Below are 16,197 nucleotides of genomic sequence, written 5' to 3'. Positions count from 1 at the left end.
GGCTAACTAGTTACTATTTCTAACAAAACAAATTGAGGGTGAGGGTTTCATATAAGCCCGTTGAGTGTCTTTCCTCTGCTGCACAGTTTGGTTTCATATTTTTGTAACTCTGCAGTATATTCTTATATTATGCAAGTTAAGGAAAAAGGGTAACACAAATATAGTCGCCTTTTTTAGCATTCACACATAGGGAGGAAAAGTAGAAGTCCTTTAAATCAAATATTTGAAATAATCCAAAAAAAAAAAAATATATATATATATATATATATATATATATATATATATATATATATATATATATATATATATATTTATTTATTTATTTATTTATTTATAAAATAATAAAAATAAAATAATATAATATAAATATTATTTTATTTTTTCCAATATAAGTTATTTCTTCGTTACTTTCCTCCTCGTGCGGAATAACACGGTGGATGCGCTCGTGCGCCGCTGCTGGTGATGTCAGACGGCGGACGGGTCATGTGAAGGGCAGCAGCCGCGGAGGTTCACGGAGAGTTCAGCCGCATACATTAGGTAACACCATCGCTCCTCTCACAGCCCGTACGGAGCAGGTTGAGTTGAGACATCCGTCAATAAAGAGCCGATAAGAGAAGAGAGAGAAGTCCCGCACACAAACTTTGTTATGCAAAGCAGCCCCGCAACAAGACCTGGACGCGTTTGTTTTTTTGTTTTCTTTTACGCGCTCCGGAGGACCGCAGTCAGTCCACCGAGCGCGAGTCAAACATGCGCACGATCTTTATGATCGTCTGCGGGAAATATAGGTCTGTCCCTGCGTGCACACGCCCCTCCGAGTGCAACACGGGCATGCTTCAGCCATAAAACACTTATTTTGCATCAAGTTTGGAGGAAAACGGCACGACAGGAATCACCGTTAATATTTTTTCGTCTTTTCTCGTTTTTACGCACGACTCCCTGCGGACTGTGGTCGATCATGTTTGACTTTATGGAATTCCAAGTTTTCTGTCCCGGAGAAATCATGGACTTCTACAACACCTCCAGCCCCGCATGCTTGCTGCAGGAGCAGGAACCAGAGCAGGAGCAGGACCTGGCAGCTTTCTTTCCCGAGCTGATCGAGACAGATTGGCAGGAGCGTCGATGCTCGCAATGTAGGTGGAAACTGAAGATGTGCACTAAAATAACCCAGAAAAAAGTTCACTCCTGTGTATTTTTTTCCAATATGAAGGAATTATGTTGAGTCGTTGCGTTCCCTTTTTCCCCCGTCACAGGCCTCATCAATTTAAATTCCAAAATGAATACCCACCCACATTCAACCTGGAAATAATTTAACCGCAATTCATACAGATAAAATGCATAGGATTGCACAGCACGTGTGTGCAAATATTAAAGGAGCAACACATTGCATGAACAATTTAAACCAGAAAAGCTTTTAAACACGGATACAGACATGTAAGAGAAAGTCAATCATCCTGAAGTAATAAAAACTGATAAATAGCTGAGAAACTCGTCCTCGTGAAGGTTCTGACTGCATGTAAAATGAGTGAAACAGGAAATCAATGTATGGATTGTAATGCATAAGGTGTAGTGTGGTCCTGGTTTATGTTCCATCCATGGTAATAACGTGCAAAGTGTTTTATGCACATATAAATAACACGCAGCTACATATAAGTGCCTGTATCCAGCAATATTTTAAACCGTGAGTCTGTGTGTTGCAGAATTCATAGCATGCTGCAGTATAGCTGTAAGTGTTTACATAACTGGGTCTTCATGCAAATTTAATATTAAGAACGCTATAAATGCACACGTTAAAAGTTTGCTCCACTGAATTTGCTAAATGACTGACTTTAATGTAAAGTGCTGCTTTCTTTTGCAGCCATGCTCTCCATAGTGTCAAAGCTTCTCCCCCCCCCCCCACAGATAAAGGTTATATTGTGCAGCAGAGTGGCAGTTTGAGGATGGAGCAGCTCATGTCCATGAGGTGTTCTGTGTTTGGGACTGGGCAGAGCAGGCCCGGTCAGTTTGGGGTCGCAGCGGGTTCACCGGACGGTCACCGGCTCAGGAGGTTAGAAGAGAGCCAGACTGCTGTCAGTGCCTCAGTGAAAGCACCAGGAGAGCACAGAAATAACACAAAGTCCCAACATGAGAAGTTCTGCACAACAAATATATCTGTGAAATAGACTTTGTATACCTATCTGCAAACACATACATGAAGTAGGCAATAATTCTCTTTTAAAATGGTCAATTATGGTTTACACCACTGCTTTTACCTCTCCATACAGAATAGTAAGACTTCAGCTCTCTCTTTTTTAATAGTTTTACTGTTTATAAACATTTCTTCCTCTTTATTCAACCAATTTGGTCAATGAAAATCAATCAGTAATAGACGATGGATTACTCATGCTTGGCAAAATAATCATTTCTTGATGTTTACTGTAAATAAAAAAAAATAATAATAATAATTTTCAAAGCAGGTTTAAACTAAGTAGTTCAAGTAACAAGTTATCCAGAGAAAGGGAACTTATTTGCAAAAATAGTCAAATGTAATAGTTTATTTCACAGAAAAACATTGATTTATTTTCATTCATTCTTCAGGTAGAATCTTTCCATTTAAGTTTAATTCTGTCCAAGAGTGTATTTATATTGACTATGAAGTCTGGACATTTCCTTTCACTGCAGTATTTTGTTGAATTTTCTTGTTATTTCCTTATAAAGCAGGAACGAAATTTGATTTTCAGTTTTACAAATGTATTTCAGAAACGACCCATTCTGTGTACTTTGGGTTCAAAACGGTGCAACAAAATCAAAAATACATTTAATTTCCTCAAGATCAGACCGTTATTTGATTATTTGGGTACGTAATCTGCAGCACTTTAAATCTCGTGATGGACACTATATGTTCTCTAAGGCTGAGCATACATTTAATGTACATGTTCAGTGAATTTCTATGTAGAATTCATTTGCAATGAAAGCCTTGTTTATGAAAAAAAATCACACATATTTATAACATTAAAACCATATGTGATAGAAAAACACATAAAAGAATGCAGAAGGAACGTTTTCGCTTTCACAAATAAAAACCTTTTAAACTCATTATTAGCTTCAAGGATGCAGTGTTTCTCTTTAGATTAGTTAATATATAAGTACGATGTTACAGTCTCACTATAATCAGAATATAACAATGAAAATTGGTAGATAATGTTGAATAATATGCATTGGTTTCTGAATAATCTGTTTCTGAAATGGCTTCATCTTAAATATTCAAATAGCCATTAGATAATACAACATTATAAGAGAAAAGCAGATGAATAAAAGAGCTGGAGATTTTTAAAAATCAATTTGAAATTGAATACATAAAATAATAAATAATCATAATCATGATATGATATTAATTGTAAAATGCTGGCTTAGATTAAAAAATGCATATAAAACATTTGAGTAATCCAAAAAGTAAACACACCTATTAAAATGAATGGAGAAGCAAAGGGAGTTAAACATTGAGATTATACATAAATGTCATTTATGAAAATAAAAGAATATAAAAACATCATAAAAACAAAGGAAGGATTAAGAATGTTGAAAAAAAAAAAGTAAAAAAAGACATGAACATGCATAGGTTGATTAAGTTGACCTTAGTTTGTAACCCAAATCTATTAGTTGCACAATTTTGAAAAGCATTAAATGTTATTTTTGTTTGTTTATTCTCTTTTAGCTGAAAGGTAGGCATGCCGAGCCTAAAATGTGTGTAAACATCTGCAGCATTCTGATTTAAAGAGGCAACAAAGTGATGTGATTTCACAGAAAAGAAAATCCAACTTGTGACTCCTAATCCGTTCGTCCATCTTCTTTATTCCTGAAAAGTCATGCAGGCTGAGGGAGAACATGCAAACTCTGCAGAGAAAGGCCCAATCCGGGGGTCGTGGTGAGAGTGCTACCCCCCCCCCCCCCCAACAACTGCTCATATCAGCCAGTACTCAAAAGCAACATGTTGCATGTGCGACTCGGTTCACAGAAGCGTTTCAATGGCAAACTGAGCCTTTGTGCTTCTATTCAGCTTGTTATTCATGCAGGTCTTTCTTTACTGTAAAACAGAGCCACATAAGTTACCTTTAAAAATGATCTTAGCCTTCAAAATCGCCGTCACCCTCCGAACTCCGGGCTGAGTGAACGTTTGACCCGCACAATGCCTCACACCAAACAATACCACCCAAATTGGGGATGGAGGCAGCCGTTTTCCCCTCCCTGCCCCCGACCTAATCACTTTGCGCGGCCCCGACACACACACTCTTTCTGCCTCTCTCATCAGTCAGCGGGGCTCGTGGCATGCTCCGCCATTGTTTTGTGTTGTGTTGTTGGGGGGGGGGGGGGGTCGGCCTGACTGGGGTGTCCTCGTGTGACCCGCCACTTCCAGGTTCAGCCAGAGGCCGCGGGTTCAAGGGGATGGAGATAAGCAATTTTTCTCGTTTTTGTCCCCTTTTGAAAACGGCGCTTTTGGTTTTTTCCCCCCCGTCCTGGCGTGGAGCGGCGGAGGTGATGGCAGGAGGCCGGGCGATTCTGGATCTCTGTTCTGGAGCGGTCTGGGTGTGGGAGGGTCGTGTGGTCGGAAGGATGAAGCTGTACCCGTGTGGAGCTCGTTTGCGGACCACAGCATTCAAAACTCAATATAAAACTCAAGACAACTTTGTTTCCACTCAGTCCTCCCAGCTTAGCCAAGAAAACAAAAATGAAGTAGTGCATGAAAAACACTAGAGGACAAAGACATCAAATAAATTCTTAACGTCACAAGACCATAAAGGGATAAGATTCACTTCAATCTGAAGAAAGATGGCGGGAGAAAAACAAGACTTAAAAAAAGACACGATTTAAAAGCTTCAAAATAGTTGAAAGGCTTAAAGTTGGCGGGATTCTTGTGGGCATGCCACCAACAGCAAAGCATTATGGGACTGGTCCACTGAAATAAATCTCGATGCGTATAAACAGGTGCAACATTCCGATGATGTGATTCAGGGTTCAGGTAAAACGGGACAATCTGATCGGAAAGAATTCAATCAGATTGACGAAAAGGTGACGACTTAAACGAAGCTTTAGTGTTTGTTCGTGTGGCAGCACCAGCTTAATGATTAGCAAGGACACGGATCATACGTTTAAACTAAAATATTTTCTAAATGACAACCTGGTAATCACTTAAAACACAATGAAATCCAGTTAAATGTGTTTACCGTCATTTTTTTTGACTATAAGCCGCTACTTTTTTCACACGCTTTCAACCCCTGCGGCTTAAACAATGATGCGGCTAATTAATGGATTTTTACGGATTAACGAGCTTCATGCCGATAATACATGGGTGATGTGTTCAGGTGCATCACATTTTCTTCTTTGTAAATTTGGTGGTTGCGGCTTATATCCAGGTGCGCTCAATAGTCGTGAAATTACGGTTCCTTTGACATACTTTTGTTAAGTTTCGGCATTAAACCACAATTTACCTTCGAGTTTTGGTAACTGCTTTAATTCCTTCTCTGTAACTCTAAATAATCATCTGTAGAGTTTAAAAGAAATATTTTGCCAGTTGTATTCCTTTTCTAAGAGATTTGCTTTGTTTTTAATGTTTAGTTTAATGCCTCCTGAAGCAAACAACCAGAAATAAAACTTCACAGTTTCATTTGTGCAAACCTGAAGGTGCAACCATTCATTTCCTACACAGTGTGTTTCTTTGAGTTTCCTCTGAAATGACAAATGTGAATTAAAAAATTGCAAAAAAAAAACCAACATATTTCAGATAAATAATGATGTTTTAATGATTGCATCAGTTACATCGCGGCTGCACGGTGGAGGACCAGTTTGTATTTGTGTCCAGTCTTCAGTTTGAGTCTGAATTGGACTTCAGGTTCTTTCTGTGTGGAGTTTGCATGATCTTCCTGCAGTTTCATTCGTTTGTCTCTCTCTGATGGACTTATTGCTTCTCACCTGTTTTCATCAGTTGACTCATGGTAAAGCGTGGACGGTTTTATCTTGATGGAAGAGTTTTAGCTTTCCTCGTGTTTAGAGGCCACATTTTCCAAAAGTTTCGTTTTTAGCAACTCCAAGCACCGTTATCGTGTAAAGAGACTCCAAAAGAATGTGACAAACGTTTTGCCATTTTTACTTTAAATTGTTGTGATGTAAAAGGGCCCTGATAGTACTGGACACAACGGCTCGTGTTTTATTTAGTTTTATTGATTAATGCTGGATAAGAACTGAATCTTTACACCAATAACTACATTACATATCTTTATAAATTGCTGTTTGGGAAATTACGTAGGCTTACATTACTTTGATTCTACAGCACTCCTGGTTTCACAAAAGGTTCAAGTATTATGAAAAGCATCTTGACTTGTCCCCGGTTCCCAATTATTTTCTCAAGTAATAGATTCCACAGCATGACTCATAACAGATTTGACCTCCTGTTTATGATCTCATATGACAAAGTAAGCCCTCCTGGTTTTAAAAGCTGCGCCACTCGACACTTAAATGGCTTCGGCTTGACAAACGATGCAAAGATTCAACCTAAGTGGGTCAATTTTCCATCTGTCTCAACAGCGACGAGCGGAGTGATGACGTTATACGGACTGATCTCAAGATCCCTTCGCATTAATCAAAATCTGATCCGGTCGGTGATTGTTTTAATGTTCTGTGCTGCTTTATTGTGTCTTTGCAGCAGTGGGAAGCCAGAGCTCCAGCTCCAGCTCCAGCTCGGACGACTTGTTCGCCAGCCCGCCGTCCCCGCCGCCGCCTCCACGCACTTACAAGCCGTGCTTTGTGTGTCAGGACAAGTCCTCAGGCTACCACTATGGAGTCAGCGCCTGCGAGGGCTGCAAGGTAACGGACAGGGTCGCCTCTGTGAGGCTCTCCGGAAAAAAAAAAAAACATCAGCTTCCAGAGGCGGCCGCTTTGTAGTTCAGCGATGCCCTTAAAGCCAAAGAGCTCTTGTTCTTGAGTGATCAGCTCAAAAGATGGAGGGGTTTAACGACATGCGGCTCGCGGGCCAGAACCGGCCTCAAAGGGTTTCAGTTCGGCCCACGAGACAGCGAAAACTTTAAAAGTAACTGCTGCTGATAATTGGTCCACTTGCAGAAAAACAATACAGAACAAAAGTCTTCTAACTCTTGAATGAGAGGGAGCAGAAAGAAGACTTATTTACGCTGCCCCTTTATCTCAAATAGTCATGTTCCATTGAGAATTGAAAAAGCGAATAAACAAACAAACCAAATGACAATGGAGTCAGAGAGGCCTGCATAGCCACTCTGGCTTATATCAGTTATATTTCTCAAATAAAAAAACTAAACAAACAACAACAAAAAAAAAACCACTTTGATTCTCCTCTGTCACTTCTTTGGATTCAATAATCACCTTGTTTTAATCACTTTTTTGAAACGTAATGTGTGTTTTAGAATCTTCTGCGCCCTTATCTAGATTGTTCCATAACTTGACCCCTTTTATTGAAATGCAACTTTCCCTTACTTTGGTCCTACATTTAGTTTTATTTGAATAATTCTGTTCCCGTACCAGGCTCATAATGTTCAATCTGCTCAACAAGCTTTTCAATAAAAACGAGTAGATGTATTTTTCTAACACTGTTTAAGGTTTTCACATCATTATTGTCTGTGACTATTAATAAAAATGCACAAACATGCTGCATTTAAAAACAGCATTTAAAAACAGCACAAACATGCTGTTTTTAAATGGTGCATCAAACTAACAATATCTGGATACATTAAAGTTACAAGTTATTTCTGTATTCTACATGATTTTTAAGTTATTATTTGTCACTTTCTTTTATTGTTATCCATCGAAACAAGGGATTTCACTTTGAACAATTGTAATGAATACTTTCATACAGATTTGTTCACATAAGTTAAAATGTTTAGGGTTTTTTTTTTTTTTTTGCTTCAATCCATTTAGAAGTGTTGTATTTCCTTGTTACTGCATGAACTGAATTATTAACGTCGCCTCTCTGCAGGGCTTCTTCCGCCGCAGCGTGCAGAAAAACATGGTGTACACGTGTCACCGCGACAGAAACTGCATCATCAACAAGATCACCAGGAACCGCTGTCAGTACTGCCGGCTGCAGAGGTGCTTCGCTGTGGGAATGTCCAAAGAGTGTGAGTGTACGATTCTGTGGGGACACTCATCTGTAACAGTTAGACATTTCACATTTATGCACATGCTGGGATTTAGGAACATGGAAATTACGTTACAAAACTTGACGAAATGACGTTGTTACAATGCGTCTTGGCGATAAATGACATACTATAAGGAAAGAATAGAATATATTTATTTTCATTCAAGTCCAACGACATTTGTACGTCCACTGAAAGCACGATAAAATCCATTGTGCATCATACAAAGAAACCACTGAAAACACAATAAGGATCCACTAAAACCTTATAAAAACTGCTAAAAGCCCTGAAATAAAGACGGAAAACACAAGGAGACGCCCATCACTCAGTCATTCTGTCGTTAAGGCTCTGTATCGCTCAAATAGAGCATGTCCTCATGTCCAGGGTGTTTAATTCCCTTTAAAGTGTTGCTCATGTGTTAACAGCACCATGCAGTTGCAGGACGAACAGCAGAGCTCGGTACTATATCAGTGCTGGATTTGTAGAACGGACTTATAAGAATGATTTTTAATAAAGATATAGGAGGAAAAACCTCTGATGCAGGGTGGTTAAATTAAGATAAATAACTTTTTTTGCATGTTTGATTTTGTATAACATTAGTTTGCAAAGGGGACTTGAATATTTTGATGTATTAAAAACAAAACATTCTCTCAGGAGGAGATTATGACACAATTGGTGCCATAGATAAGTGGTTATTTATAGTGAATATGAGATAGTGGGTAAATGGGTGAAGGTGGTGAGGAAAATGAGATACGAGAGGCGAAAGTACAGTACAAAATGTCTATTATTAATTATTAGCTTGTGTTTTTCGGAACCAGGTAGGACAACAGGAACAAGCTGCAAGTAAATTTGACTGCCTGGTAGCCGATAGTAGTTTGTAAGAACACTTAATTTTCATATATTCTAAGTTTTCTTTATAATCACTATGTTGACTTTCTGATTGAAACAGCGTCATATTTTACATTATGTATACATTACATATCATTGCTGCTGTCAAATTTGTGAATTATATTGGTTTTATTTGAACATCATTCTGTCAAATGTCACAACACTTTCCTTAGAGGGTTAAATCACAAACTTATCAGGAAGTGTTAAGATAAGACAACTGCATTATCGGCTTGTTTAGTGTTTTGTGGCGAGACGGAATCAAAGTGCAGACAGGAACCTAATGTGTCCTTTAACAATAATTAATGAAATTCAAAATAAAAGTGTCTATGAAGGGAAAAAAAGTCTGTTCTGAAATAAAAATTCATAGGACAAAGCAGGTGAATAACTAACACCAAAGTGACTCAACACTGCCCCCCAATGTACAGCAGAGGGATGATTTTACATAATGTCCCTTTTAAGGCATTGTTTCGTTGATCATTTAAATTTATTTGTGATCTACCAGACACACTGTCGTGGTTAATGCAGCTCAACAGTTTGTTTTTAAAAGATTTTAATTGCAGGTTTATGCTCATTAAGACAAGAAATGTGTTAATCCAAACAAGACCTTCAACAGCGTCTCAGTTTCACAAACACAAATATTTCCTGAAGATCTGGAGACTCATCAGTGTCCCAGTTATTTTTACATTCAGAACAACGAGGCCATCGTGGCCCCTTTGCCCCGGGCTTTGCCTCGCAGGCAGTATCCAGGATGGCCCAGCTTCTTTTGGTGGAGGTTATTGGGGCTGAATGCGTCGAGACAAAAAGATTCACAGACGATATTGAGGCCTGAGCGAATGACTCTGATAACCTGTGTGTGTGTTTTTAAAAGAAAACCGAAAATCTTCCTCCTATAAGAACTGAACCAATTAGTAATGACGGCCAATAACTTAATACTTTTGGCCATTTTGAATATAATAAAGCCAATAACTAGATAACAGTAATAGATTGGAGTAATAGAAAAGATATTTACAATTATATTAATGGTTTAGGGTGTATTTAATCTTACAAGTTTAAATTTAAAGGTTATTATGGTACTATTTTACCGGCTCGTTCCACTCAAGATGAAATCTGGCGGAAAATCGAGAATATGGAAATTTCCCGTTCGAACTCCTCTCTTTATGACAATGAGATCTAGAATGAACTTAAACTTTCTTCAATTCATGAATTCATCAGTTTAACAGGAAATAGGAATGGAGGTAATGAAGAAATCCCTTTGATTTCTGCAGCAAACCAAAAGGAAGTCGGCTTTTGTAGATTTGAGTGAAATGCCATGTAAATACAAGAGAGACGCACTCCACTGTACGACACACAGCCCCCCTGCCTCCCTGCAGTACGGTGACCCAGATACGCGAGTGTGTGTGTGTGTGTGTGTGTGTGTGTGTGTGTGTGTGTGTGTGTGTGTGTGTGTGTGTGTGTGTGTGTGTGTGTGTGTGTGTGTGTGTTATGTGAAATGTGCAGGTTGTGGTGGTGAGGCAGCTGTGAGGGATCCGCCCATCCACATGCTGGCGTTGCTGCTTGTCTGGGCAAAGACGTCCACACATTACATAAATGCATCACATGTAGCAGACGGGTGGAGGCGACGTAACCGCGTGGAGTGTAATGTGATCGTGCTCGGAGTGTTTACACAACGCTGGCTGGGTGTGGGGCATGTAGAGGGAGGAGGAGGAGGAGGAGGAGGGCAGAGACATGTTGCGTTATCAAAGCCATTCCCAGGACACTGACCGGGTCGGCTGGCTTCACATGCTCCTCCGGAATGACAAATAATCACACCGCTCACTGTGTTCTGCTCAATCTAATTCGTACCGGATACGATTCTTTTATCGATATAACATGCATGCGTTTATTTAATAAGCATTTCTTTATGTTTTTTCTCATAGTATTTCTGTGTGTGAGTGTTTGTCCCCCGTCCCTTCAGGAAACCATCGTCTGATTGATGCATTTTACCTTAAACAAATAAAAAAACCTGATGAGAAAATGTGACAAAACTATTCTATTATTTTTTTAAGGAAAACTGAGATCAAATAGTCTAATAATGCATATTTGTTATGCTGTTATGTCAGTAACATTGCATCGGAGGACAGTAGTACGTCAAAAATATTGTATAGACAGTTTTTTAAGGGGAGTGGCTTTCTAGTTATTAATGCAACATATTTATTAGTTTTATTTACGCAAACTGTCAATGTCTGGGAATAAAAAAAGATAACTATAGAACTATAAAAAAAATATGCGAAAGCCTAAACAATTGGCTGGATTTTGAAGGGTTAAAGGTACAGGCTTTACGATGTCAGTAATGCCACCTCTGTACTCTAGGTGGCAGCAGTGAGTTGACAGAAACTTCAGTACTCATCCTTTTCAGGCCTTTTTAGTAACTGAATCAGTTGCTGCTTTTTATGCTCTCTTAATGAATTTATGAAGATTGGTAGTGACTCACTGCACTCTCTTGTGGTACAATCTGATATTACAAGAATATGTTTCCAGTAAAAGATGCACAATCAGTATTTCTACATAATCGTCTTAATACAAAAAAAATGTATCCTTCATAAACGTCTTGAATCAGTTATTGACCGGCGTTTTCTCTCCTCCTGTACAGCTGTGAGAAACGACAGAAACAAGAGGAAGGGGAAGAAGGAAGCGGTGAAGATGACCATCATGGAGACGTACGAGCTGACGGCCGAGCTCGGCCTGGTCGTGGAGAAGATCTGCAGAGCTCACAGAGAGACCTTCCCTTCCCTCTGCCAGCTGGGCAAATACACCACAGTGAGTTCCAACACCAGATCATAAAGTTATTCCTGGACAGACTTTATGTTCAAAAGGCTCCCAAGTTTAAAAAAATAAATACTGGTTGCGAGAAGCCTTTTTTGGTGAAGTTTGCATGTTCTACATGTGCTTAAGTGGGTTTTGTCAGTGAGCTGTAGCTATTTTAGGTGAATGGTGAATGTGGCTGAAGGAAGTGATAAAGATTCTTGCATGAAAAGAATGAGAGTTCATCTTATCTGATCTTATTTCAAAAGAATATCCGTCCACATGTCACTGTGAACACGGCTCAAAACGATGTAGTACATATGCCAGGCCTTTAGGTGGCGATGTAACTCTGCCACAGAGACGCGCCAAAAATGGAGTAGAACACACGGAGCATGAAAAAAATTCCTTGTATTGAAGAAATCTTAAATCCCTGAGTGGCTTCTGCAGCTGGAGCATGTCGTCCGCCATCGTTGTTGTTAGGGGACGTTGAGCTGGAAAGATTGGCCAATGACATCATTGTTTTCAGCAAAGGTGTACCTTGCCCATCCAAACAGAACTCCAGTTCGGACCACCGGATCCAGCTGGACCTCGGGCTGTGGGACAAGTTCAGCGAGCTCGCCACCAAGTGCATCATCAAGGTGGTGGAGTTCGCCAAGCGCGTACCGGGCTTCACCGGCCTGACCATCGCCGACCAGATCACCCTGCTCAAAGCCGCCTGCCTGGACATCCTGGTATCTGTCTCCTTCTCTGGGGTTTTGTCCTGACTGACTGTCATTCAGCGAATTCAGCGTCTCTATTTTCACCCAGTGACACTCTTGTAATTCACACAAAGCTCCTTCAATGTCTTGTGCTTCCTGGAAGTCGAGACTCGGGAGTGTCAGTGGATGTTTGTGCCAAAAGACAAAGTGGTATCCGGGCTGGCAGAGAGACTCTGCTCCGCGTTTCTACTCGCCTTCTTCTTTATCTGTCTTTCACTGCCGCCGTCACTTTACCCGCGTCAGAATAAATCACCGTTGACCTCTGAGGGGAGTCTGCTCGGTAATCCAAGGCTCTGGAAAGGAAAGGACATCAGATAGAAAAAATAATTGTTGGTGTAATACACCAATTTCATGTCTTGTAAATGTCTAAAATAAATGTGATGGTAATTAAAATATTAGACTTTAGTAATAACTGTTTTTATGTAAAACAATCAGCCCTCATGCAAACTATTGCAGCTTTTGACAAATATTTTCCTTTTTTGTTAAATGCAGAAAATTCTTAATTTCAACAAAAACTTTTGTTTCAGATCCTTCAAATAATGTAGTTTTACTTTGGGGCCACTAGGGGGTGCTGTTTTTAAATGTAATAAAACCCACTAATGTAGGCATGCAGAGGACAGTATGCTGGACACATCGGGGCTCCTTTAAACTCGGTTGTTTGTAAGAAATAAAATGTGTCTCGACATATGATCCAGGCGATGGTGTGGCAAATGAACGCTTTATTAGAGAAGCGCTGTTAAATTCAAGTGTGAACAGCGGATTTTTATGAATGAAACCTTCTTCATATATGTAGAACCATTTCCTGCCAATGAAGTGCACGTGCTTTTTCACTCTTCAATTCTGTAATTGAGTTTGGTATTATTACACACATATATATATAAATACACATTTCTATCGGAACTGATGATACAGGGTGAATAGATTCTGTCCTTCATTTATCTGACCTTTCGTCGTCCAGTTTGCTCTTGAAACAGACTTCAACTGGGTCTTATATTCTAAAGCTTATCACGTTCATTGAAGGGGATGGTCACTGGGACAAACATGATATATTTTACTGAATCATTTCTTGACGACTGAGGTGAATACTGTGAAATCGTGAAGTGACTCGTGTCTTGTCGTGCCTCAGATCCTGAGGATTTGTACCCGCTACACTCCTGACAAGGACACCATGACCTTCTCTGACGGACTGACCCTGACCCGCACTCAGATCCACAACGCCGGCTTCGGGCCGCTCACAGATCAGGTTTTCACTTTCGCCGGGCAGCTGCTGCCGCTGGAGATGGACGACACAGAGAGCGGACTCCTCAGCGCCATCTGCCTGGTCTCTGGAGGTACTGAAACCGCGGCGCGTTAGAAATCGCCGCGATGCGAACCCGACGATGTTTCATCTTCTGCATTCTTCTCCGCCCTGACAGACCGGCAGGACCTGGAGGAGCCGTCCAAAGTGGAGGTGCTGCAGGAGCCGCTGCTGGAGGCGCTGAAGATCTACTCCCGCAAGCGGCGGCCCAGCATGCCGCTCATGTTTCCCAAGGCCCTCATGAAGATCACAGATCTGCGCAGCATCAGCGCAAAAGGTGAGAACGGCAAGAGATGAAAACTGTGAGAGGAGTGTGTGACGTATGAGTGTCTGCTTCTTGCTTATCTGCCTGCTTTATTGTTTGTGAGAAAACGATTAGAGAAGGAACTTATTATTTCCTGATTCTGGCTTCATTGACTGGAGCTTTGCACACTTTATGTTGGCTGTCAGGACGAGGCCCAGGAAGTCTTTGTTGCGTTGTAGGTGTCTGTACACAGCTACAGTAGTCACTGAAAATGGAACTTTTTGGAAACAGCTCTCAAGAATAATAAGAAGAAGAAGAAGAAGAATGATTCTGATTCTAATTATGATTATAATAACTACTTTATTTATAAAGCACTTTTAAGCACAGTTGTTGCACAAAGTGCTTTACAGTAAAAACACAAATAAAAAAGTCAGGCGAGAGAGAGGAGACAAGCAATCATTAAATAGAAAGAAATTACAAACAAAAATTATTGGCAACTAAACACCACAGGCCTAGGTTATTATTTGAATAATTTGATTTTGGACTTTGTTTTTCTCCGTTAAAAAAAAAGATTTCAACTTTGATTTTTGACTTTTTTCTCAAAGTGCATGAGGATTTATTTGTTTTACCTCCATTTAGTTTTTTTCCTTCAATGGCCCTAATACTCTTCCGTAACTTTGCAATAATTAAAAAAAAAATCTCTCTCTCTCTCTCTCTATATATATATATATATATATATATATTATTATAATTTTTTTTTTTTTTTTTTTTTAAATGGCCAAAAGTGATAAATTATTGGCCTTTTTTCTTTTAGAGATGCTGAAACAAAACAATTTCCTGTAAAGGAGCGATTGCGTTCTATTCTGTTCTATTCTATTCTAACGTTTGTGTTGCACAGAACATGGTGGAAACAGACTTTGCATGTTTACCTCCACAGGAGCGGAGCGCGTGGTGACGCTGAAGATGGAGATCCCGGGCTCCATGCCGCCGCTCATCGAGGAGATGCTGGAGGATCTGCAGAACCTGGAGAAGGAGCAGAAGCAGCTCGTTCACTCGCCGCCGCTGCCGCCGCCGCCGCCGCCGCCACCGCCTCACAGCACATGAGCTGAACCAACCTTCTCCTCCCTCCCAGACTCATTACATAGCGCTCAGAGGCGTACTAGTGTCTTACCTCAGTTATTCGTCCAGACCAGTCCAGCGCTCAAGCCGGATGAATAACGACAGATGCAGTAATGTTTTCAGCTCCACTTCATTAAAAACTACTGAGAATCAGCGATTCTTCCACTGTAACTCGTCTTTATAGTATTTATGTCTGCATGAGATGTTGCATTCATTTTTACCTCATCAAATAACACTTTTAGCATTAGTTTTATATAGATATTACTTGTTTTTTTTTTTACATATTGTGAAAATGTCTTGTATGTTAATTTTTTTATCCATTTGTGTATAAAGAAAAGGGAATTATACATTTTTAAATACATTTGGAATCAAGTCTTCTCTTACGTTAAGTTGAATGTTGAACAGCAATTAAAAAAAACAACTAATGTAACTGTGAGAGAATGTGAGAAATAATAGAAAGTATGTATCAGCTTGTTACCCGGTGGACAGCCGAGTCGACAAAAAAAATGAAATGTGCTTTTTGTTTTACATCATGAAAGATGTTTCCAAGAAAAGCCTTTAACATAAAGGGTTAATGGATGTTTGACGCTGGCCACCTCAGTGTCTTGTATTCAACTTGAGCTGTTTTATGTAGTTTAAATTACAATATAATGTGATTTTGAAATATAGAATATTCTCAATTCCATTCAGATTTTTTCTTTTTTGTCTTTGAACTAAACTCTGCTTGACGCCCCTGACTTAAGCCATTAGTTTTAGGAAGGTGACGATATAAACAAGGTCTCGAGCGATCGAACCGCCAAAATTGGGACAGGAAGACATACATTTGATTTGGATTTTCTAATCTAAGGCGCACCATCAAGGGTCCCCTTTCCCCAGGTTGAAAGCCAAACTTGCATTTTCCTTCACTTTTCTAAACAGATTTATGTAATTCTGCAGTGTAACAGAACAAACCAGCTGGTAGTATTTGCCATGAGT

At 39.8% G+C, this 16,197-nt stretch overlaps 1 protein-coding gene across 1 annotated transcript; it reads left to right on the top strand.

Annotated features, from left to right (window-relative positions):
• Window positions 1-955: 955 nt before the first annotated feature.
• On the top strand, window positions 956-15,906 carry LOC308114827 (retinoic acid receptor beta-like; the record flags this gene model as incomplete). The annotated part of the gene is made up of 8 exons (XM_080472035.1): window positions 956-1,130; window positions 6,674-6,834; window positions 7,976-8,117; window positions 11,653-11,819; window positions 12,359-12,535; window positions 13,689-13,893; window positions 13,978-14,136; window positions 15,041-15,906. 8 exons carry the CDS (start codon window positions 956-958, stop codon window positions 15,205-15,207), a joined length of 1,353 nt encoding a protein of 450 aa, XP_080328161.1. The 3' UTR covers window positions 15,208-15,906.
• Window positions 15,907-16,197: the final 291 nt, after the last annotated feature.

This window comes from Lipophrys pholis (assembly GCF_963383615.2).
Source record: "Lipophrys pholis genome assembly, chromosome: 9".
In the NCBI taxonomy this organism is placed as follows: Eukaryota; Metazoa; Chordata; class Actinopteri; order Blenniiformes; family Blenniidae; genus Lipophrys; species Lipophrys pholis.
The sequence above is the reverse complement of the archived record's forward strand: the minus strand, read 5'-3'. Positions and strand labels throughout refer to the sequence as shown.